The following is a 24,408-nucleotide window of genomic DNA, read 5'->3' as shown; positions in this document are numbered from 1 at the left end:
TTCAAATAGACCCATAAAGATATTAGCTAGGGCCGGGGCGTATTTAGTGCCCATGGCAATTCCTTTTGTCTGTCTATAATAGCAGTTGTTAAATTGAAAATGTTGCTCTCAAAAGTTAGTTCCAACATTTCCTTGATCATTTGGATCTGATAATACATTGATGCTGAGTCTTCCTTGAATGTATGGTCAATAGCTTTTAAAGCCCATGTATGTTGGATGGATGTATACAGAGCCTTTACATCAAGGCTCGCTAGACGGTAGTTGGTCTTCCATTCTATAGTTCTCAGTTTCAGAATGACATCCGTTGTATCCTTGAGATATGCTCGTAATCTGGTGGCCCTTGGTCTCAAAATATTGTCCAAATATTGGGAGATATTCTCAGTTGCCCAACCAATCCCACTTATGATCGGTCTAACTTCTGGTATCATATCATAGTCTTTATGAACCTTTGGTAGAAAATACATTACTGGTGTTACAGGTTCCTTGATGAGTAAAAAACTTTTCTCGTCATCCGTCAGGAGACCTTTATGGTGCCAGTTATAGATTTGTTCCTCCAAAGTTTGTACTATTCGTTTGGTTGAGTTAGAAAGCAATTTTCATAGCAGCCTGGGGTATCCAGATGTATTCCGGCCATCTCCAGATAGTCTTGCCTTTGCATAATGACGATATTTCCTGCCTCATCTGCTTCTTTTATTACTACTGAGCGGTCAGTTGCTAAATTGTGTAGGGCTTCCTGTTCCTTGGCCCTTAGATTCTGTCTAGGACTTTTCAGATGCCTCCTCTGGTCCAACCGGTAAAAGTCTTGTGACACCGCCTTATAGAAGGTGTCGATAATGTTATCAGGTGGTAATTGTGGAATAAACTTTGACATTGGTTTAAGTTCTTTATTTGGTAATGTATCTGGTTTCATGTTAAGGTCTCGTAGTACCTGAGTGATGTCATAGTCTGCAGGTTCCGCAATGGATCTAAGTAGGTGAATGTCCTCTATTTCTTTTATACTGAGGTCACTTGGGTGTGTCTTGGTCTGTTGATAGTGCGCAGCTGGTGCTTTGGTGGACAAAAACTTCTTAAGTTTCAGTTTGCACACGAATTTAAATAAATCAATGTGTATGTCCGTTTCATTCTGCTTTGTAGTTGGTGCAAATGAGAGTCCCTTATTCAATAGTTTTGTTTCTTCCTCCGTTATTGTTCTGCTGGATAGGTTCAAGATCAGATTGGGTCCTATTTGGTCCTGTTCAATTCCTTTGCGCTCGCTCTGGTAAACCTTTTGTTTGTACCTTCTTGGGATCTTTGATTTGTTAGATCTTGTGCCCCCTCCCCCCCCCTCCTTCCTCTCCTCCTGGTGTGATGGTTGTTGTTCCTGTATTTAACGCTAGTTGAAAACGGACCTGTTCAGGTGTTATATTTCTGTTGCCTTTTTTGTACCGTTTGATTTGGTTCATGTAGCCAGAAGTTGTCTTCCCTGTAGTTGTCTCCTCTGTACCAATATTGTCCGTGGTTATAGTTTCTCCGCCCATCCACTTTTTATCTGGTATTTCTTTTTATTTTACTTTTATATACATATGCATACTTGCTTGATTTTCTCACATTACTGTTCATGCTTATCATGTGTTTGCACAATGGTGATATTAATTGTGCTTGCTTTTTTGCTTTTTTGTTATGTGGATTATGCTTTGCCATAATGAACACTGTTGTTGTTTAGATTAAGCAGCCCTGATTTGAAAAAGGCCTAGAGAAAGGCCGAAACACGTGTCATCGGGAAGGGCAAAACTTTTTTTTTCATTGTAATAAAGCAATTACTCTGCAACTTGGGGGCACAGTCTCCTTTCTGGGTTATTTTTCAATCCACTTGTTTTAAAGAGGGGCTGTGCTGCTTCCTTGTACGAGGCTCATTTTTCTGTTTGTCAGAGTGAGGCCACAGTGTCGCCTCTCAATGCCCTGTGACGCTCTAGAGTCAAATACTCCCTCCAAGCAGCCCATCAGACACTGCAGGGCGCATAATTACTGCTCATCACTTTCTTTCTTCGAGCAGAGCTTTTAAAGTAGGAGTGATGTTCTGGACATGATGCTTTTAATGTGCAAGATGCGGGAATAATGTCACAATTGTACACGTTTTGCTGAACATATTTCTATAAGGATTTGTGCAAGTACCTTATAATGGTGTGTGTACTTTTCAATGTATCATTATAAAACAGAGTATTGTTGAAAGCCAAACATGGGAGTGAGGAGGGGTGAAGACGAGAGGGCACGTTAGTAATGAATAATTAGCCTGGATGCGGTAAGATAGGTTGCAATCCTGGTGACTGGAGAGGTTATTTTCCCTGGTTGTGGCGCTGTGTCATCCGCATAGCACTGAAAGTTGGGGCATAGAGCGGCAATGCGGTGGGCAAGGAGTGCCAGGTATTAGCTGAACAGCCAGGGAGAGAGGTAAGACCCCTGGGGGACACCACAGGTAGAGAAAAAGATGTCGGAGAGGAAGGACCCAAGTTAGACCCGGGAGGGTCGGTCAGAGAGGAACTAAGTCAGCCACGCCAGAGCCTGACCAGTGATACCCAGGTTATCACGGAGACAGTTGAGCAGGATGGCATGGTTGACAGTGTCAAAGGCAGAAGAGAGATCAAGCAAGATAAGAACGCAAGGGGTGTTAGAGTCGAGGTTGGAGAGCAGGTCTTCACGGATGTTCAGGAGAGCAGTTTCCATGCTTCTAGCAGCTCTGAAGCCAGACTGATGGTCATGAAGACAACCAACAGATTCAGTGTGGAGATTAAGCTGGGAGATGGCCAGTTTCTACAGGAGCTTACAGGCTAGTTAGCCGGGCAGGAAGGGTCGGCAGAGGGTTTCTTAAGAAGAGGGTGCACAAGGGAGTGCTTCAGGGGTGGATGGGAAGACTCCAGTGGTGAAGGAGTGGTTGCAGAAGTCAGCCGGGGCAGGAGCCAGGGTGTCAATGTGGTCCTTGATGGTTTTGGAGGAACAGAGGTGAACCTGTTTTGATGAGACTTTCATAGATCGGACTTGTCTAGAAATCTAGTCAGCGGGGAACAGGGGAAAGGCAGAGGAGGGAGGAGGGGTGGCTGCAGAAGGGCCAGAGGAAGAGCAGGGAGTAGAGGGAGGGAGGGAGGGGGGAGGGGGGAGGGGGAGAGTGAGGACAGGATGTCCTGCATTTTAGAGATGAAGTGAGAGGCCAGTGCTGTGCAGAGGGCTTGGGAAGGGACAGGAGAGGTAGAGACTGTGGCAGGATTGGCCAGTTCCTTGCAGATTTTAAAGAGTTCAGCCGAGTTGTTGGATGCCGCAGAGACGCGGGCTTGGATATGAGCTCTCTTCTTGGTGAGGACAGAGCCGGTATTGCCTTTGGAGCAGGCGGCAGGCCAGTTTGTCAGAAGATGTACAAGAAGCACGCCATTTTCTCTCGGCCACCCTGCACTTGCTTTTTAGGGTGACGAGGTCTGAGTTGTACCAGGAATTGCACTTGGCTTTGGGCTTCAGGTGGATTCTCATGACAGGGGCAAGGATATCAAGAGTATCAGATATAGCAGAGTGGAGCATGGAGAGGCTGTGTCAGGGTGAGAGTCAGCCAAAGGGGGCAGGGGGCTGGGGGTGAGAAAGTGGCGTCAAAAGCCTCAACTGATATAAGCTTCATTTGTCGGAAGACTGAGAAGGTGGGTGGCAGTGATGGAAGTGGCTTGGCCTGAGGGGTAGAGAGGGTGAGCTGGGAGGAAAGGAGAACGTGATCACTCCAGGAGAGAGGAATGGTGAGAGGCACAGAAAGGGGTAGGTCTGAGGAGATCAGAACATCCAGAGTGTGCCCTGCAGAGTGAGTCTGGCCAGAGGGGAGAATAGTGAGTGAGAGAGAGTAGCAGGGGTCTTGAAGGAGTCCAGAGGGAGGACAGGAGGCATCCAGGTGGATGTTGAAGTTTCTAAGAAGTAGGAGTTCAGTGGTCGAGGCCAGGAGTGAGGAGGAGAGGTCCACCCACTCAGAGAGGAAGCGGGAAATCTGACCAGGTGGCCGATAGATAGTAGCCACAGTAAGGGAATGGCTAGGGGAGAGAGAGAGCCTGCAGACGAGGCATTCAAAAGAGGAGTAGGCCTGCGTAGGAATGACAGAGGCAGGAATCCACTCTAGGAAGATCAGAGCTACACCCCCTCCAGAGCGGGAGGACCTGACCACTGAGAGGATCTTGTAGCCATCGGGGAGGATCGTGTCAGAGCTGGCTGTGAACCATGTCTCGTGAGGCCGAGGACATCAAGGTCAAGTTCTTCCAGAAGGCGGCAGATGTTGGAGGAGTGTTTGACAGCTAAAGTGTTAAAAGTGGCAATGTGGAGAAGGTTGCTATCCTTGAAGGACTTCCGAGGAGGGGTACAGATCAGTGGTATGCCCCACAGAGGTGTGGAAGGAGCCTGAGGGGGGCAGAGTGGGAATGAGAGGGCAAGGTAGCCGAGGAGGAGGCAGCAGGGGGAGGCAAGGAAGCCGTGGAGGGCAGGGAGGGGACAGCAGGAGAAGAAAGGAAATTGATGAGGCGTGGGAAGCGTCTATCAAAGAGGTGAAGGTTGGCCTGAGGGCCTTGGACCAGGACGGTCCCGTTCGAGTAAACATTAATGATGACCTTAAAGGAATGGAAGGAGGCCAGGAGGGCATCCCACTGGGTGCCACCATTTATGGGAGAAGAAGAGAAAGGAGAGAGCACAGAGACCATATGTAGGGTCCATTGGTCTGGCGAGGGAACGCCAAAGAGGATGTCGGTGAGAGTTTCCTTGGAGGAGGCACTGGTATAGGTGTCAGCGATAGAGAGGCCTGGGTTGGAGACCAGGATGTCCTTTTTAAACTTCTTCCTACCAGATTTTGTGAGGAGTGCAGGATAGTCAATAGAGAAGTTAGAAAAGATAGGAGAGACCGAGAGCACCATAGAGTAGAAGGGGAAAGGAGAGGGAGAGAAGGGCGAGGGGAGAATACTAGGGAAGGACACAGGACAGGGTGCAAGCAGACGAGACAGTGAGAGCCAAGAGGTTTGAGCAATAGGACAAGACGACAACACTCAGGATTAAGGAACTATCCAAATGCACATTTAAGAGAGGGGGGGTCCCACCTAAGTTTGAGAATCCTGAATAGAGGGAGAAAGGCTTAGGTTTCACTATGCAATTTTAGGTACTTATACAATGCAAATTAAAAACAGGTGGGAAAACCAACTGTAGGTGGAAGGGGATAAGCAGGGAAGTCAGAGGGATGGTGACTGGCAGCTGCGCGCCCTGCGGACGGACACCTGCAGACACTTACAAGGAGCCGCCTAAGTAGGAGTCGTGCTTCGCCGTGGGGCTGCCGGGCAGAGGCTGCACAGGAAGGTCAGTGATAGGGGAGAGGAGGCGGGTGGGAAGGAGACACAGAAGTGGGAGGAGGGAGGCCGGGAGAAACAGGAGACACAGGAGGGTAGAAGAAACAAATTCACAATATCACCAAGTACACTACCACATACAAAGCCCAGGTGGGCAGCCAAAGTTCCAAATTAGTTGCGCTGCACTCACCCCGCTCAGCCAAGTTGGAAAATGAGAAACGTGGGCGAGCAGTAACACACTACCCCCAGAGATTTTGTTTTCCAGGGAATATTTCACTATACATTGTTGGGTTCAAAAGGTAAGCACCTTTTATACTTTGCCAGCATAGGTATTGGAAAATCTCCTCTCTCAGGTTATTTTTCCACTCTTGAATAATTTTGTTTGAAAGGCCAATGGTCTTTGGTATTGTACACTTTCTTCTAAGGGGAAAGGTCAATTGAACTAAATGTGTATATTTCACTTTAAGGTATATTCACTTTCTGTATGTGCCAGCTTTTGATTTTCGCCATGGGAGCAGAAGACCCCACACCAAGTGAAGAGAGGTAGTCGTACCTATCCCCAGGCTGAAAACACCACATTTTATAGCATGTTTTGAAGCAGGGATAGGAAGAAAGCCATACGATTTACAGTAAGATATACATATATAACCAATCGGAAACAGTCGCCTTGCCTGCTGAGTTGCCTTTGTAACATTCTGCTATGGGATCCTCTGGTCCCCATGCTATTCCCGCACATGCCCAACCGCTTTTGTCTGCCCACCCCTCTAATCAAAGCTCAGGTGGTGAGGCTTCCTTCTCATTTGGAGGTGAGCAGCACTTGATCATTTTGCAAGATGCATGTTAACCTGTCACCAAGTGTGACACGTGTCGCGTGTCCCAGCAGGAGAGGAGACCGGAATCCTGCCACGCCCAGTGATTTAGAGGAGCACGCTGCACAATCCAGATTTTCTTTGTTTTTGGTCACCCCTGTGCAAATACTTTGCAGAATCTCCACAGGGGCAACATGACACTCCTGCCCCTGCTGTTCAAGGAGACTGCAGCCTCTGCCTCCATGTTCTTGGCTCTGATGTGTATGTTATTGAGCCCCCTACTTTATTTTAGGACTTGAGCCCTGTTCGTTTTGTTAACATTTAAGGACCTGTGAAATTGCTCACTCTCACTGCCCCAAGACCTCGCAGTTAAACAGGCTCTGGCGCATTACAAGGAAATCCTGTTGTAGACGCAACCTGCCCTGCCCACCTCGGACCCAATCCCTGCCCTGACGTGGTCTTCCTTGCACGCTGCCTGGGGTTTATTTCTTTTGACTGCCAAAATAATCCTTGTCGGTAGCTTCTGAAATAAAAGCTTATTGCTAGTTTGGGAAATATGTCCAAATGTATAAACAATACAAATTTAAAAGCAACGTTTCAAAAACTTTTGCAAAGAATATTGCTACCAATTACTTCTGGGAAGAGAGGCGTTGAAGTGCCAGAATTGGCGACTGGTCTCAAATCCTGGCTTCTTCACTTAACCAAATGGGGCACTGGTCTCAAATCCCGGCTTCTCTACTGAACCAAAGTGTGTGGCCATGGGCAAATCCTTTTATCTCACTGTGCCTTATCTGCCAATATTGGAAGTCTCAACCAGGTGTTTAGCTAACGCTGCCTGCTACTTCAAAAAAAAGCCCCACTCCCGATATGGCCACCTAGGTATATATTAAGTGGCAATTATAATTCATACTCTGGAGAAAATGGAGGCATGGGTCTCTTCCTTAACTGCAACTTCAGGCTGTGTCCACCAGGGGGCAACATACACTCAATGATGAGAAGGACACGCGTGTGCACACACGGTACACCGTCTTTTGGCGCCGACGTTTCACTGCAGGCCAGTTCGGCGCAGTCGATTTGGCGCGAGGGACGTGCAGCCACGTCTAAACTCCCTCACGCCAAATTCAAACGCATAATTCTTTTCCAATGCAGCACCTTGCATTTGAAAAGAATTGTGGGTGTGTGTTGGAGGTTTTGGTCTGTGTTGGCAGAGCTCGTGATTCTGAATGAATGTAACAGTTAATGTCCCTCCTCCCGTGCCAGGTTTTTCTGTGCAAATAAAGTGACACAAGACGGCACTCGGTAAACACTTTTCAGAGGACACAAGTTTCTAGCACCTGTCCAATCCGATGTGCCTGTTGTCGTTGCAATTTAATATGTATAGCAATTTGAGCAGCAAATGTTCAGAGTGTGTGTAGATATTTGTAATGACTCTCACTCCCCGCAGGGGCAGTTAGGATTCTAAAGATTATTTAAATGGATAACGTTGGCAGGGCTGGAGCTCACGTTACGCCAACTGAAGGGCTGGCATGCGCCTTGCTCGTGGTAATTACTACCGCTAGAAGTTGGCATGACGCTTTGTGCCCCTGGTAAAGTGAGAGACACCAGAAAAGTAGAGATGTGCCTAGACTTCATCGCATGGACGGTGAAGCGCATTCCAGCTTAATTAGAATACTTGGAGACACATAGAGAACTCATTCTGCCCACCCAATGAAAAGGCCATCGGAGACATTCATTCCAGAGAAGGTGAAAAGCCTTAATTAGTTCGAACGGGAGCCGTCTTTAACTATGGGGGTTCCCAGAGCGTGGGCTAGGGAGAAGGAGGCGTTTCGTGAGTTGATTGACAGGAGCCTTCATCCAATATATATATATATATATATATATATATCTCTCTCTCTCTCTCTCTCTCTCTCTCTCTCTCTCTCTTCCCCCCCCCCCCCCAAACATTCATTCATGCCGCAGAAATAAAGTACGAAGGGGCTATACAATGCGAAGGAGGGTACACCCACATATTGAAACCACTCCACAGCCACTGGAGCCTCTCCCCCCAACTCTTCCTTATGGCGTAGATTCCAGCACACTCCTACGCCTGTCCCAGCCACGTTCCAGGGTCGTCATGTCTACAGCAGCAAGTGCAGGACGTGTAGTGTCGGAGCAGTGCCTCACCTCCAGGGAATTACCTCAAAAACGCCCCTGCCATCCTTCTTGCTTCCACTACACGCTAAACAACCGCCATTTTAGTGGAGCCCCTGCGAACACACACCTCTCAAACTCCCCAAGCGCCCCCTTTTCAAACAGCTTGCCCCCTGCTGGCTCTGTACCAGGTGCCCCCCTGTGCATTCGGGAGAACCACACATTAGTAGCACGGAAGACTCTCCTACAAAGCCCCTTCCGCTTCACTACTAAAGAGTGCAATATGCTTAACACAACAACCCTTCCTCTTCACTCACTCCTAGGCAGCCCTTCCTTTCAGAACTACGAGTTCCAACAGGGCAGTTTCTAGGCAATATGGCGCCCAGGGCAAACATCTAACATGCACTCCCACCACACACGCGTGTGTGTTCATCACTCCCATACTGCAAACTCCATTCCTGCCCCAAAGGCACTCTGCCATGCCCAAACCCGTGCGCCCTTTTTCCTGAGGTACAGGCACTGCAGCAGAGAGGGCATCCACAGAGTTGCAAGGAGCCTGTGGGCGAGGAGGTGGCAAGATCACTCATGCCAACGGACCCCCCACCCAGTCCATGGCCAGGCCCCCTCTGAGCCACATCCCCACTCTCCAAACACTGCAAAATATCATTTACCAAATGTTAGGAAAGCTCTTTACGGTAACTTTCCCTCCATTTGCTTTTTGATTTTGAATCTGACCTGCTCTTTCTGCAGTGCAGTGAAGCCTTAAGCTTCACCGCACTGGCCTTTGCTCACATGTCATTGGGGAACTGGCATGGCCATCAGGCTGTCCATACTGGGAAACATTGCCCCCCTCAGTCTTGCTACATTATTGCCACTTGTGATAACTTGTTCTCATTGTACAATTCATCTTACAATGCGTACAATGGTTTACACGTTTTGTGTTGCCCTAGACTCACACTCAGAGGATTTTTGGTTACTTTAGGTGTGCATGGCTGTGTCATGAGGCTGTTTGTTTGCCCCTTTGCCATCTTGTCACTAACGCTTCTTCCTGACCTGTGAGGACAGGAACATCCTTATATGGCCCTGCAGTGCCCAGGAACGCTGAGGCTTTTGGCGGGCTACTGCAGGCACTTTTTGTGTTTGCTTCCAGGAAGTGGGTGGGTACTGCATGGTCCCAATCCACAAACTGATTTCAGTGTGTCTGAATGGTATGCATGAGCTGTGCCACCAGTGGTCCTGATTGAACCGCTGCTGGGGTGTGTGTGTGGGCCAGATCTTCAATTGGCTAGTGGGAGTTTGGACTGTTACTGGCCGTTTGGATGACAAGAAGACCCCTGCACCTGGACCAGAGATATCCCAGAAGAAACCTAAAGAAGCCAAGTATCTTGTCCAACTGCAAGATGTGTACAGAGACCGTGCACCTGTTGGAAGAAGGCCTGGTAACCAACTTCTGCTGCTGTCGCGGGACATCCCTGTCTGGCTACTGGCTAGTGATCTCCAGAAGCCCTGCGAAGGAGCTGCGACCCTTGGAGTAATGGGAACAATCACCCTCGACATCAGCTCGGAGTCAAGTGAAGAAGAGCCATTGGAAGGGCCCCTGGATCACCCAGTGGCTGCCCAGCTCAGAGTTTGGCCTGCAGACGTCGCCATTCCGTGCTGAGGCCCAGAACCCTGGGGGTCGACTGCTTGTTCTACTGCACTTGTCCCTGCTGAATTCTGTATCCTGAATCAGGAGGACCCAAGATAGGAGGCGAAGTCTGACTGTGACAAGCGTGTCCCTCTGTGTCACCATGGATTGATGGCTGGACCCAAAACAGCTTTTCTACATCCAGGCCTGTGCTGAGAGTGGTCCTGCATCAAGTTCCTCTGCATTGGCCACCCGGAGGACCATGGGCCGCATTTGTCGACGACCAGAGAAGTGGTTGAACCTGCAACCCCTGGGCACTGAGAACTAGTGCTGATGGTGGGAAAACAACCTTGGACCCTCTTCTGAAGACCGGCAAGTACTAAGAAGAATCCAAGAACGGGGGTGAGTTGTAACAGTGCTTACCTGAACCCCATAACTCCCTTTTAAAAGTTTGTATCTTTTTGAAACGTTTTCTAACAATTTGGCTTTGTCATTGCTTGCTCGTGCAAGCATTACGAAACTGAGGGACACTTTTATTCACTAGAACAACTTGTCCTCTACCCCTTGAAACTATTAATTGGGCCGCAGAAGCCCCCCCCCCCCCACTAACTTTTTCCCATCTCACAGAACTGTGTGGAACTTTGGTGAACCTTCGGGTAAAATGCCCCACACATCCTAGTGGATCTGTAGTGCTGCCTACTAATACTTACCTCCCTGTGCAGGGGTTTGTTATGTATTGTGCCCTACTGAAATGATTGTATATATGTGTCAATTATTAGTCTTGTGTGATAATATTACATGCCAGTAGTCATTTTTCTTAGTGTGATATGGCCATAAATAAATACAGCATTTGTCTAACTGTCAAAGTGTGTTCCTGGACTTTTTACTGTGTGTATTCATTGGGGGCCCTTTACCAGGATCGCCCTTCCTGAGACTTGGCCTTGGCCACGCTACCTTCAACTTGTTTGGCTACAGCTCCCAGAGTTGTCCCTGTCACTAACCTAGGTTGGCCTCCTATACATCTGCCCGCCAGGCCAGAGTATAGTAATGCAGTCCTAACACCATACCCCTCTGTTATGAAAGTATGATGGCCCACAAGTGTTGGCATGAACAAGGCAAGAGACAATTCATCGTGTGCTGTGCACTGCACAAATAAGCAACATTACATAATACTGCAGTCCATTCGTGCGGTGCATGAGAGGCTTTTTTGTGAACTTCATAATTGTGTATTTCAGGCTGGAGAATTACGTGTCATTCTATCGCCCCAGGTCTCGCTCTCATCTGCACTTCTATCTCTTTTATACCTCAGTGATTCCCATCTCACCCATGCTCCTCCTCCTCCTCCTCCTCCTCCTCCTCCTCCTCCTCCTCCTCCTCCTCCTCCTCCTCCTCCTCCTCCTCCTCCTCCTCCTCTTCTTCCCCCTCTTCTTCCTCCTCCTCCTCCCTCTGTCTTTCTCTTGCCACTAACAAACCATTTCGGCTCTGCGCAGTTACCGGATCCTTTCTCCGCCTCCCACTTTTTCAGTGCATGCCACTCTCCCCCCCCATGTTCCTCTCGCTGTTTAGTGCAGGTACATTGCCACTCTCCCCATGATCCTCTCGCTGTTTAGTGCAGGTACATTGCCACTCTCCCCATGTTTCTCTCGCTGTTTCAGTGCATGTACTTTGCCACTCTTCCCATGATCCTCTTGCTGTTTAGTGCAGGTACATTGCCACTCTCCCCATGTTCCTCTCACTGTTTAGTGCAGGTACATTGCCACTCTCCCCATGATCCTCTTGCTGTTTAGTGCAGGTACATTGCCACTCTCCCCATGTTCCTCTCGCTGTTTAGTGCAGGTACATTGCCACTCTCCCCATGTTCCTCTCGCTGTTTCAGTGCATGTACATTGCCACTCTCCCCATGTTTCTCTCGCTGTTTCGGTGCATGTGTTTTGCCACTCTCCCCATGTTCCTTTCACTGTTTCAGTGCATGTACATTGCCACTCTCCCCATGTTCCTCTCGCTGTTTCAGTGCATGTAATTTACCACTCTCCCCATTTTCCTCTCGCTGTTTCAGTGCATGTACATTGCCACTCTCCCCATGTTTCTCTCGCTGTTTCAGTGCATGTGTTTTGCCACTCTCCCCATGTTCCTTTCACTGTTTCAGTGCATGTACATTGCCACTCTCCCCATGTTCCTCTCGCTGTTTCAGTGCATGTACGTTGCCACTCTCCCCATGTTCCTCTCGCTGTTTCAGTGCATGTACATTGCCACTCTTCCCATGTTTCTCTCGCTGTTTTAGTGCATGTACGTTGCCACTCTCCCCATGTTCCTCTCGCTGTATCAGTGCATGTACGTTGCCACTCTCTCCATGTTCCTCTCGCTGTTTCAGTGCATGTACATTGCCACTCTCCCCATGTTTCTCTCGCTGTTTCAGTGCATGTACTTTGCCACTCTCCCCATGTTCCTCTCGCTGTTTCAGTGCATGTACATTGCCACTCTCCCCATGTTCCTCTCGCTGTTTCAGTGCATGTACGTTGCCACTCTCCCCATGTTCCTCTCGCTGTTTCAGTGCATGTACATTGCCACTCTCCCCATGTTTCTCTCGCTGTTTCAGTGCATGTACTTTGCCACTCTCCCCATGTTTCTCTCGCTGTTTCAGTGCATGTACTTTGCCACTCTCCCCATGTTCCTTTCGCTGCTTCAGTGCATGTACTTTGCCACTCTCCCCATTTTTCTTTCGCTGTTTCAGTGCATGTACTTTGCTACTCTCCCCATGATCCTCTCGCTGTTTAGTGCAGCTACATCGCCACTCTCCCCATGTTCCCTTCGCTGTTTAATGCAGGTACATTGCCACTCTCCCCATGATCCTCTCGCTGTTTAGTGCAGGTACATTGCCACTCTCCCCATGTTTCTCCCGCTGTTTCAGTGCATGTACTTTGCCTCTCTCCCCATGATCCTCTCGCTGTTTAGTGCAGGTACATTGCCTCTCTCCCCATGTTCCTCTCACTGTTTAGTGCAGGTACATTGCCACTCTCCCCATGTTCCTCTCACTGTTTAGTGCAGGTACATTGCCACTCTCCCCATGATCCTCTCGCTGTTTAGTGCAGGTACATTGCCACTCTCCCCATGTTCCTCTCGCTGTTTAGTTCAGGTACATTGCCACTCTCCCCATGTTCCTCTCGCTGTTTCAGTGCATGCACTTTGCCACTCTCCCCATGTTCCTCTCGCTGTTTCAGTGCATGTATGTTGCCACTCTCCCCATGTTCCTCTCGCTGTTTCAGGGCATGTATGTTGCCACTCTCCCCATGTTCCTCTCGCTGCTACAATGCATGTACATTGCCACTCTCCCCATGTTCCTCTCGCTGTTTCAGTGCATGTACTTTGCCACTCTCCCCATGTTTCTTTCGCTGTTTCAGTGCATGTGTTTTGCCACTCTCCCCATGTTCCTTTCGCTGTTTCAGTGCATGTACTTTGCCACTCTCCTCATGTTCCTCTCGCTGTTTCAGTGCATGTACTTTACCACTCTCCCCACGTTTCTTTCGCTGTTTCAGTGCATGCGTTTTGCCACTCTCCCCATGTTCCTCTTGCTGTTTCAGTGCATGCACTTTGCCACTCTCCCCATGTTCCTCTCGCTGTTTCGGTGCATGTACATTGCCACTCTCCCCATGTTCCTCTCGCTGTTTCAGTGCGTGCACTTTGCCACTCTCCCCATGTTCCTCTCGCTGTTTCAGGGCATGTAAGTTGCCATTCTCCCCATGTTCCTCTCGCTGTTTCAGTGCATGCACTTTGACACTCTCCCCATGTTCCTCTCGCTGTTTCAGTGCATGTACATTGCCACTCTCCCCATGTTCCTCTCGCTGTTTCAGTGCATGTACTTTGCCACTCTCCCCATGTTCCTCTCGCTGTTTCAGTGCATGTACGTTGCCACTCTCCCCATGTTCCTCTCGCTGTTTCAGTGCATGTACATTGCCACTCTCCCCATGTTCCTCTCGCTGTTTCAGGGCATGTATGTTGCCACTCTCCCCATGTATCTCTCGCTGTTTCAGTGCATGTACTTTGCCACTCTCCCCATGTTCCTCTCGCTGCTACAGTGCATGTACATTGACACTCTCCCCATGTTCCTCTCGCTGTTTCAGTGCATGTACTTTGCCACTCTCCCCATGTTCCTCTCGCTGTTTCAGTGCATGTACGTTGCCACTCTCCCCATGTTCCTCTCGCTGTTTCAGTGCATGTACTTTGCCACTCTCCTCATGTTCCTCTCGCTGTTTCAGTGCATGTACTTCACCACTCTCCCCACGTTTCTTTGGCTGTTTCAGTGCATGTACTTTACCACTCTCCCCACGTTTCTTTCGCTGTTTCAGTGCATGTGCAATGCCACTCTCCCCATGTTCCTCTCGCAGTTTCAGTGCATGTACTTTGCCACTCTCCCCATGTTCCTCTCGCTGTTTCAGTGCATGTGTTTTGCCACTCTCCCCATGTTCCTCTCGCTGTTTCAGTGCATGCACTTTGCCACTCTCCCCGTGTTCCTCTCGCTGTTTCAGTGCATGTGTTTTGCCACTCTCCCCATGTTCCTCTCGCTGTTTCAGTGTTTGTACTTTACCATTCTCCCCATGTTCCTTTTGCTGTTTCGGTGCATGTACTTTGCCACTCTCCCCATGTTCCTCTTGCTGTTTCGGTGCATGTACTTTGCCACTCTCCCCATGTTCCTCTCGCTGTTTCAGTGCATGTGTTTTGCCACTCTCCCCATGTTCCTCTCGCTGTTTCAGTGCATGTACGTTGCCACTCTCCCCATGTTCCTCTCGCTGTTTCAGTGCATGTACATTGCCACTCTCCCCATGTTCCTCTCGCTGTTTCAGGGCATGTATGTTGCCACTCTCCCCATGTTCCTCTCGCTGTTTCAGTGCATGTACTTTGCCACTCTCCCCATGTTCCTCTCGCTGTTTCAGTGCATGTACATTGCCATGCTCCTCATGTTCCTCTCGCTGTTTCAGTGCATGTACTTTGCCATTCTCCCCACGTTTCTTTGGCTGTTTCAGTGCATGTACTTTACCACTCTCCCCACGTTTCTTTCGCTGTTTCAGTGCATGTGTTTTGCCACTCTCCCCATGTTCCTCTTGCTGTTTCAGTGCATGCACTTTGCCACTCTCCCCATGTTCCTCTCGCTGTTTTGGTGCATGTACTTTGCCACTCTCCCCATGTTCCTCTCGTTGTTTCAGTGCATGTGTTTTGCCACTCTCCCCATGTTTCTCTCGCTGTTTCAGTGCATGTGTTTTGCCACTCTCCCCATGTTCCCCTCGCTGTTTCAGTGCATGCACTTTGCCACTCTCCCCATGTTCCTCTCGCTGTTTCAGTGCATGTACTTTACCATTCTCCCCATGTTCCTCTTGCTGTTTCAGTGCATGCACTTTGCCACTCTCCCCATGTTCCTCTCGCTGTTTCAGTGCATGTACTTTACCATTCTCCCCATGTTCCTCTCGCTGTTTCAGTGCATGTACTTTGCCATTCTCCCCGCGTTTCTTTGGCTGTTTCAGTGCATGTACTTTACCACTCTCCCCACGTTTCTTTCGCTGTTTCAGTGCATGTGTTTTGCCACTCTCCCCATGTTCCTCTTGCTGTTTCAGTGCATGCACTTTGCCACTCTCCCCATGTTCCTCTTGCTGTTTCGGTGCATGTACTTTGCCACTCTCCCCATGTTCCTTTCGCTGTTTCAGTGCATGCACTTTGCCACTCTCCCCGTGTTCCTCTCGCTGTTTCAGTGCATGCACTTTGCCACTCTCCCCATGTTCCTCTCGTTGTTTCAGTGCATGCACTTTGCCACTCTCCCCGTGTTCCTCTCGTTGTTTCAGTGCATGCACTTTGCCACTCTCCCCATGTTCCTCTCGCTGTTTCAGTGCATGCACTTTGCCACTCTCCCCATGTTCCTCTCGCTGTTTCAGTGCATGCACTTTGCCACTCTCCCCATGTTCCTCTCGCTGTTTCAGTGTTTGTACTTTACCATTCTCCCCATGTTCCTCTTGCTGTTTCGGTGCATGCACTTTGCCACTCTCCCCATGTTCCTCTCGCTGTTTCGGTGCATGTACTTTGCCACTCTCCCCATGTTCCTCTCGTTGTTTAAGTGCATGTGTTTTGCCACTCTCCCCATGTTTCTCTCGCTGTTTCAGTGCATGTGTTTTGCCACTCTCCCCATGTTCCCCTCGCTGTTTCAGTGCATGCACTTTGCCACTCTCCCCATGTTCCTCTCGCTGTTTCAGTGCATGTACTTTACCACTCTCCCCATGTTTCTCTCGCTGTTTCAGTGCATGTACTTTGCCACTCTCCCCATGTTCCTCTCGCTGTTTCGGTGCATGTACTTTTCCACTCTCCCCATGTTCCTTTCGCTGTTTCGGTGCATGTACTTTGCCACTCTCCCCATGTTCCTCTTGCTGTTTCAGTGCATGTACTTTACCACTCTCCCCATGTTCCTCTCGCTGTTTCAGTGCATGTACTTTGCCACTCTCCCCATGTTCCTCTCACTGTTTCAGTGCATGTACTTTACCACTCTCCCCATGTTCCTCTCGCTGTTTCAGTGCATGTACTTTGCCACTCTCCCCATGTTCCTTTCGCTGTTTCGGTGCATGTACTTTGCCATTCTCCCCATGTTCCTCTCGCTGTTTCAGTGCATGTACTTTGCCACTCTCCCCATGTTCCTTTCGCTGTTTCGGTGCATGTACTTTGCCACTCTCCCCGTGTTCCTCTTGCTGTTTCAGTGCATGCACTTTGCCACTCTCCCCGTGTTCCTCTCACTGTTTCAGTGCATGCACTTTGCCACTCTCCCCATGTTCCTCTCGTTGTTTCAGTGCATGCACTTTGCCACTCTCCCCATGTTCCTCTCGCTGTTTCAGTGCATGCACTTTGCCACTCTCCCCATGTTACTAGCTTGGCTTTCTTCTTCTCTTTGAATATAATCTGCTCGCCCTGCAAATTCCCTCTTGTTTTCTTGCAGACGGGCCTTGCCCACCTCTGTGCCCCCGAACTGTACATATTTCATGGCCCTCCTCTCTCTCCGGCTTTCTCTGTCGTCTGCCTACTCTCTCCTTCTTACATTCCCACAGCATTCTCCCCTATAGCTTCATTTTCTGTATTGCACTCGGACACACTTTTGTTTTCCCTTCCACCCCTTCCCCTTCCCTGCTTATGTGACACTTGCTCCCATCTCCTATTCTTTCTTTCCATCTTTTACGTGATATTTGCTTCCTTACTCCTTGTCTTTCCACCTCTTCTTTCTTTGTCTTCCACCTCTTCTTTCTTTCTTATGTGGCACTTCCCACTCTCTGTTGTTCTTGTCTTTCTACCCCATCTCTTTTGTTACACAGAACTTGCTTAGTTCTGTTATTTATTTTGTCTTCCCCCTTCTCCTTTCTTCCTTACATCACTTGTTTTCTTCTCTTTTCTTTCTTTCCACCTTTTACGTGACATTTGCTTCCTTACTCTTTGTCTTTCTTTCTTTCTTTCTTTCTTTCTTTCTTTCTTTCTTTCTTTCTTTCTTTCTTTCTTTCTTTCTTTCTTTCTTTCTTTCTTTCTTTCTTTCTTTCTTTCTTTCTTTCTTTCTTTCTTTCTTTCTTTCTTTCTTTCTTTCTCTCTCTCTCTCTTTCTCTCTCTCTCTCTCTTTCTCTCTTTCTCTCTTTCTTCAGACAGTCGAACTTAACAGTACAATTTGCTAGAAAATCTGCATCGTTCAGACACTGGGCCTCATTACGATTTTGGAGGCGGCCATGCCCTGAAAAGGGCATGGCCGCCTCCAAAATCGTGTCCGGGTTCCCTGAATGGGGAAATACCGGGCCATTCCGAGTCTGGAGGGCCCGGTCCTTCCCCATTCGAGCCCTGATAGGGGCATATCAGCTCAGCCAACCCCCCCCCCCCCCCCCCCGCTCATAGTCTCTAGAGGGGCTCACCCATGCGCTGCCCAGCGCTATTCCAAGGAGTAAGGCCCCAGGTGGCCGCTTGAGGCAGCGACCCCCTGCCCCCACGCAAGTCTCTCTTGTCTTAACTGTCCTTTTCAACTGCTCTCTTTTTTAAAATCCTCCTGGATTCTCTTGCCTCGCCTGCCCAGCCTATTCTTGGGCAGGGGAGTTCTTTTCTATTGTTCTTTTTCTTGTTTCTTGACATTCCATCCAGGATGGTTTCTCCCAAATGCAAAACACACACATAAATACACAAACACCACACATTCGTAATAATCCTTTATTACTCGTGTGTCTGCAGCTTTCTATCTGTGTGTTCCCTCAGAGAGCCAGCATGTAACCCCACTAGCTGGGCCCCGCCGACACGACCATGATCCCTATCCTGCCCAGAACAGATTTTTTTACAGCTTTTAATTTTTAATTGGCTAGTTATATATATTTTATTCAATTAATCTCCACAGATGTTTCATTCCAGTGGCTAAACTATCCGATGTAGACACCAAGACCTTGGAATTAGTTCTGGCTCGCTCACGCCAATAAATGGCGCCAAATGTGGCCGGGTCTATATGTGCTGATTAGATGAATATTTCTGGAGAGATTTTCATGTTGCATGGGGTGGCTCAGGGCATGTTACAGGGACACCCCGACTCATGGAAGAAGGGTAACGCAGTGGCTGGCGGGCAGTGCAAATACAGCGTTCCAAAACCCAGAGCGACCTCTGCAACGGCTTTACATTCCCCACTAGAGGGCTGAAACAGGTTCCCACAGGAGTGAGGGATACTAAGAGTACAAGAATGACCGCCAATGAGTGGCAAAACAGGATGGTCTCAACCGCGAGTACCCGAGCAATGCGCTGAGACAAGTTGAGAAGCCATACATGGGACAGGGTACAACAATTCAAGAGAGTATGGGAGGTACAGATACACTGGAGGAATTAAGGCATCATGGCAGCCATGGATAGATGAGCCGACTTGAGAGGGCGGGGCTAATCTTATAAAGTCACATGACGCTACGAGTCTTCTGGCTCATGATTGGCTGCAAGGACAGGGAACTAGTATGAAGGGCAACCAGACTGTTACTAAGTGTCTTTCGGACTCTCCTTTGCCTAGGAGCCGGATGCAGAGATGAACAAACGAAAATATTGCTGAGCTTACTAAAAGAGTTACAAAGTATTTAACTCAGAAAAGAGTACACCCTTACGCCGTTTACTTGGGAACAGATAAGCAAAAGGGGGATACCTGAAGTTACAAGGAGAACCCTGGACTTGCTGATTTTCAGTTATTTAATGTAATAAAATCCTTCACCTAGTACAATATTGGTGTCTGCCTCTCTAAATCCCACAAATGGTGGCAGGGGTGGGATAAGAGAATGCCATGGAGGCTCTGATTAAAACCTTGGCCAAAGGACAACCGCAGTTGCAGCAGATGCTGCAAGTCCAAAGCCGCAAGGCACAGGCTGACAGACGAGCCTTTCAGCACGTGATCCAAATGCAGGGCGGCCAACAAGGTGCTGCACAGGAGAAAGACCAAGAAGCCCTGATGTAATGTCCACTGCCTGGGTACATCCAGTCAGAATGGTGCCTCCATCCATTTTACAAAAATATCAAGCTGGAGAACACTCGAGTTTCCTCTTTACCAGTTTTGAACGCGTTGCTAGTAACGTACACTGGCCAGCCAAACGACGGGGAAGTTATATTGCCGTCTTCTCACAGGAGCCATGCAAGGGGCTTACTAAGCCGCAAATCCAACAGGAGAGTCTCCATATGTGGAGATAAAGAAGGCGATTCTGGAGCGACCGGGGATTGACAAAGAAGCATACGGGATAAAATTCCTAAACTGAAGTCGGGTTATACTACAGCATCAAAGGCATGACTGAAAAATGGCTGCAACCTACCACAGCGACAGTAGCCCAGATCACAGAGAAGATCCAACTCAAACAATTTGTGGACACCCTTCCAATCCCATTCCAAAGCTGGGTGCGCCAACCTCACTGGCCATCCCTATCCGAAGCTATCAACATAGCAACTGCCTATCAAAAGGCCGGTTCACACGAACCACCGGAACTGGGAACAGTATCGAGTCCTCCACCCACAAGTCAGCAGTAACCCGATGTAGTGCCGTAGAAACAAAAAACAGAAGATCAGACACCAAACAACTCCACTGCCAATGGCCCCTGGACAACCGCAGTGTTTTGAATGCAGGGAATGGGGGCATATAACAGGGTTCTGCATGCAAAGAAGTAAACCTGAACCTATAGAAATTGCGACTTTAGAGACTCAAGAGTACAGAAGGAGCCAGAACCCATATACAGTGGAGGTGACTGTCGACGGGAAACTCACCCAGGCATGTTGGATAGCAGAAGCCAGCAGACGGCCATAATAACACCAGAAGTGAGTGGCATTGGGAAATGTACAGATACAAATGTACTCATGCCAATTAAATGTGTACATGGTGATATAAAGAGTTATCCATCTGGGGTAATTAACCTTAGTATTAAGCACAGGAGCATAGATATCCGGCCCGTCATGATGCTGTCATTACCTTCTCCCGTCCTCATTGGATTGGATCTGGCGGCCTTTGGGAGTACCTTACAGAGAACGAATGGTTAAATTAAGCCCCATTTTTCACAGGAAGATATACTGAGCTCTATGAAATGAAAAAGGAAAACCCGGCATGAAGTCAGGACAGAAACGAGGAAGTGGCATGAGAAGACACCTGTCATGTGTATAACGGACGGGAATGTTGGCAGTCAGAGATCTTCTTTCCAGGCAGAGAGCCAAACCGATGTGACCCTGCAAAGGAGCATGGGAACAAGCAGATACCAATGAGGGATCCTTGGTTCAAGAGAAAGAATGGGTTGTATTACCGGGTAGATTTGGACATTGAACAGAAAGAAAAGGAACAGTTTTTGGTTCCAAAAATGTATCGGGAAATCGAGGAGGACACTTGGCACCCGAGAAGAACCAACAAAAGATTCTGAAACAGCTCTATTGGCCTGGTATTTACAAGGAAGTCACAAAGTACTGTCAAGAGTGTCCTACATGTCAGCAAAGCAATCCACGTATTCCACTGAAAGTGCCTCTTCAACGGATACCTCTCATAAAGGAACCTTTTCTATGTATTGGGGTTGATGTAGTCGGACCTATGGACCCCAGCAGCTGTGGATATTGTAACATAAAGGGTGTGAGCTTCTTCCCGGGACCAGCCTAATCATGAAAGGATTCCCCCTTTTCCCCTCTCTGGTTCAAACTTTGTGACACACACATTGATCTCATTCTAGAAAAAAACAGAATATAACATACTTGCAATTATTTGACAATGAGTAGATAAAATAATGAGTAGCAATTTTTGTAAAACTGAAAGAATGCAAGTTATAATTCACAAGTACACAGAGCGCAAAGTCTTACGTTCCTAGATCAAGTTCAAAATATAAATATGCCACAGCAAGGGTCCGATCAGCCTAGCACCTGACCGCGCTTTCCCTCTGGACGGCACTGGGCTGGCCTCTGCCCCTCTCTGGAGTCAATGCGTAGATGATATGACTGGCTAGGAACCTCTGCACAGGAGTATGATGTCAGTTCTGGGCACCTCACATGTGCACAGAGCAGGGCCCACAGGTGAGTCCTACCATGCCCTCCAGGGTGCAAACCTTTTATCAGGTATGCCTGTTACTCAAGGCGGCATTACCTTTGTTGAACCTTCAGTGAAAACATGTTTATTGGTGGAAAAACACAACTTTGTATTGTTCCAAGTCGCTCTCCTCTCCCCCCCACCCCCTCAACCCTTCCTCTCTCTGATGTAGCTGGGAAGCGCTGCTCTGGAATGCATCTTATCAGTGCCCGGGTCAGCATGTACTTTTTGGATTGCTTTTCTTGTGCGCACACGTACCTGTTTATAGTGAATTGTAAAGAGCTCTTGTGAAAACAGAGTGTTTCAGGGAAAGCTGAATGCATGTATTGCGATTAACCCCTAGTGAGCATCTTTGTGCTTTTCTGTTTAAATGTAGCTCACTAAAATGGGCACCTAAGCAGTACTAAGCCACCATATAAGGGAGTCTAAGAGTGCCAACATTCAATTCACTCCTTGAATAAGCTATTGCTCTAATACCCAATACAACAGGCTAGATGCTTAATATGTAGTGTGGTTAGCTCACCGAGTTTATGCACCTGCAAAGCACACTTTGCTCACTCCATTATGGATATCAATACCTGCTGGTGGTTATAGACTGTGCAACAAGGTATCCAGAATCGTTTCCAAGGAAAGGGACCTCCGCTACACAAGTATGCAACCTCCTCATTCCTTATTTCATGTGAGTAGGAATAACCAGGGAGATAATCACTGATCAAGGTATTAACTTTATGACTACAGTGATGAAGAAGGGATGCCAGCAAATTAACAAAAAATAGCTATGTACTTTGTTTATCGCACACAAACAGATGGGCTAGTTGAAAGGTACAACAAGACAATTAAACAAATGCTACAAAAGGTAAATGCGCCTACAGGGAAGAATTGGAACATAGCCTTACCATGGGGGTTAATGATATTACGAGACACCCCACAGTTGTCTACAGGCTTCTCCCCGTTCAAGCTACTTTTTGGAAGACTCTCGAGGACTATTTTGGACATGGTAAAAGACAACTGGGAAGGTTAAGTGGGGAAATCACTATCTGAATGTGTAGACGACCTGAGACCACACCTGGACACCTGAGAGACCTAGCAGAAGCCAACCTGGGACAGGCACGACAAAAGCAGGCGAACAGTACAACAAAACCAGCTGCATGAGGACATTCCAGGTTGCTGACAAGGTCTTAGTCCTGGTACCAACCACTGAGAATAAAATGCTGGCAAGATGGAGGGGCCCATACCTGGTGAAGAAAGTTCTCGGCCTGGTTAGCTATTTAATAAGACAACCCGACAGACTGCAGAAAGAGAAAAACTGTCATAACTTACTGAAGAAGTGGAAAGAGTCAGCAGCCTCTATAGCCATGATCACCACAGTGGAAAATGCCTCTGCTGAACAGTTTCATCGAAGCGAAGAAGCAAGTATACAGAATGTGCAGTGTGGAAAAGTGTTAACGGGAGAGAAGCAAGAAGAAGTAACAACTCTTAAATCCTTCACACATGTTTTCTCTAATCGACTAGGAAAAAACAGTCTAGTCGAACATTCCATTAGAACAGCACCTGGAAAGTCATCAGAAGTAAAAAGAGAGATAGTAAAAAGAGAGATGGAAGAGATGCTAAAATTAAACATCGATCCCTCCAAAAGCCCATGGTGCTCCTCAATTGTCCTGGTGCCAAAACCGGATAGATCTACAAGGTTCTGTATGGACTTCTGATAACTCAATGTAATCTCCTCTTACAAAGCATATCCCATGCCCACAATAGACAAACTGATAGTCAGATCTATAGTACTCAGGAAGTGAGCTGGGCCCAGCTCTAAGGGGTACTGGCAAATACCCTTAGGAGAACAAGCTAAAGAACAAAAAACAGACTTTGCCAGTCCCCAAGGTCTATATCAGTTTACCATCCTTCCTTTTGGCTTACACAGAGCCCCAGCCACATTTCAATCTTTGATGGACCATCTCCTGACACCACACATTTCATATGCTTCTGCATATCTGGATGACAACATATACAGCAACACATGGTACTCGCATCTGGACTATCAGCACCTGGAACATCTCAAAGAGGTTGTGAAAACATTAGGAGAGGTGTTTTTACATATCAACCCAAAGAAGACCTTGCTGGAGGTCAACCAGACTAAATACCTAGATTATACCGTCGGGGATGTCGAAATATGACCACAAGTGGATAAAGTGGAAGCAATTAAAAGAAAACAACCACTTTCCACAACAAAAAAGGGCATTAGAGCATTTTTGGTCTTCGGATATTAGATGCTTCATAACTCATTTCTCCTCCATAGCAACACCTCTAATGGATGCTCTCTAAGCAAACTCCACAGGAGACCTAAGGACAGATGACAAAGCTGTCACAGCATTCCAACGACTCAAGGCTGCTCTCTCCACCCAACCGGTACTACAATGCCCTGACTTCACTAATCCCTTCTTTCTACAAACCGATACGTCTGGGAGCGAACTAGGAGCAGTGCTTTCACAAGGAACCATCAACGTGCTCCAACCTGTTGATTTCATCAGTGGAAACTGTTACCACACGAACTGGCCCACTCTACCATTGAAAAAGAGTGTTTGGCTTTCAAATGGGCTGTGGAGTCATTCCAATACTATATAATGGGCTGTTAGTTTACGATCTTCACTGACCATGCACCCCTGCAATGGCTGGCGGAACAAAAATACTTTAATCACTGAGTGCTGCTGTGGTTTCTTATCCTGCAACTATTCATGTTCAGGACCTTCCATAAACCTGCCAGGTTTCAGGTAGTGGCTGTCACATGCCTCCGGTCATCCCTGAGGTTGAGGGTTTGTGAGGAGTGGTTACAGTGACATCCCGAATCTCGAAATTAGGGCAACACTGGGACAGAACAGCAGTGTAAGGACTGCGTTCTGAGAGTGACTGCAGAAACGGTTCAACCTTCATGCACTATAGGGCTGAAACAGGCTCTCACAGGAGGGAGTGCTA

General features: G+C 48.0%; 1 protein-coding gene across 1 annotated transcript; it reads right to left on the bottom strand.

The window, feature by feature from the left end:
• Window positions 1–565: 565 nt before the first annotated feature.
• LOC138467368 (filaggrin-2-like) lies at window positions 566–22,437 on the bottom strand. The gene is made up of 6 exons (XM_069607329.1): window positions 22,338–22,437; window positions 21,499–21,509; window positions 14,018–16,294; window positions 13,213–13,957; window positions 11,215–11,353; window positions 566–1,190 (listed from the first exon to the last, which is right to left on the bottom strand). The coding sequence occupies exons 1-6, from the start codon at window positions 22,435–22,437 to the stop codon at window positions 566–568; spliced, it is 3,897 nt and encodes a 1,298-aa protein (XP_069463430.1).
• Window positions 22,438–24,408: the final 1,971 nt, after the last annotated feature.

Source organism: Ambystoma mexicanum, chromosome 4q (genome assembly GCF_040938575.1).
Source record: "Ambystoma mexicanum isolate Mex_15411 chromosome 4q, UKY_AmexF1_1, whole genome shotgun sequence".
Classification (NCBI taxonomy): Eukaryota; Metazoa; Chordata; class Amphibia; order Caudata; family Ambystomatidae; genus Ambystoma; species Ambystoma mexicanum.
Note: the sequence above shows the minus strand (reverse complement) of the source record. Positions and strands in the feature narration are given on the sequence as shown.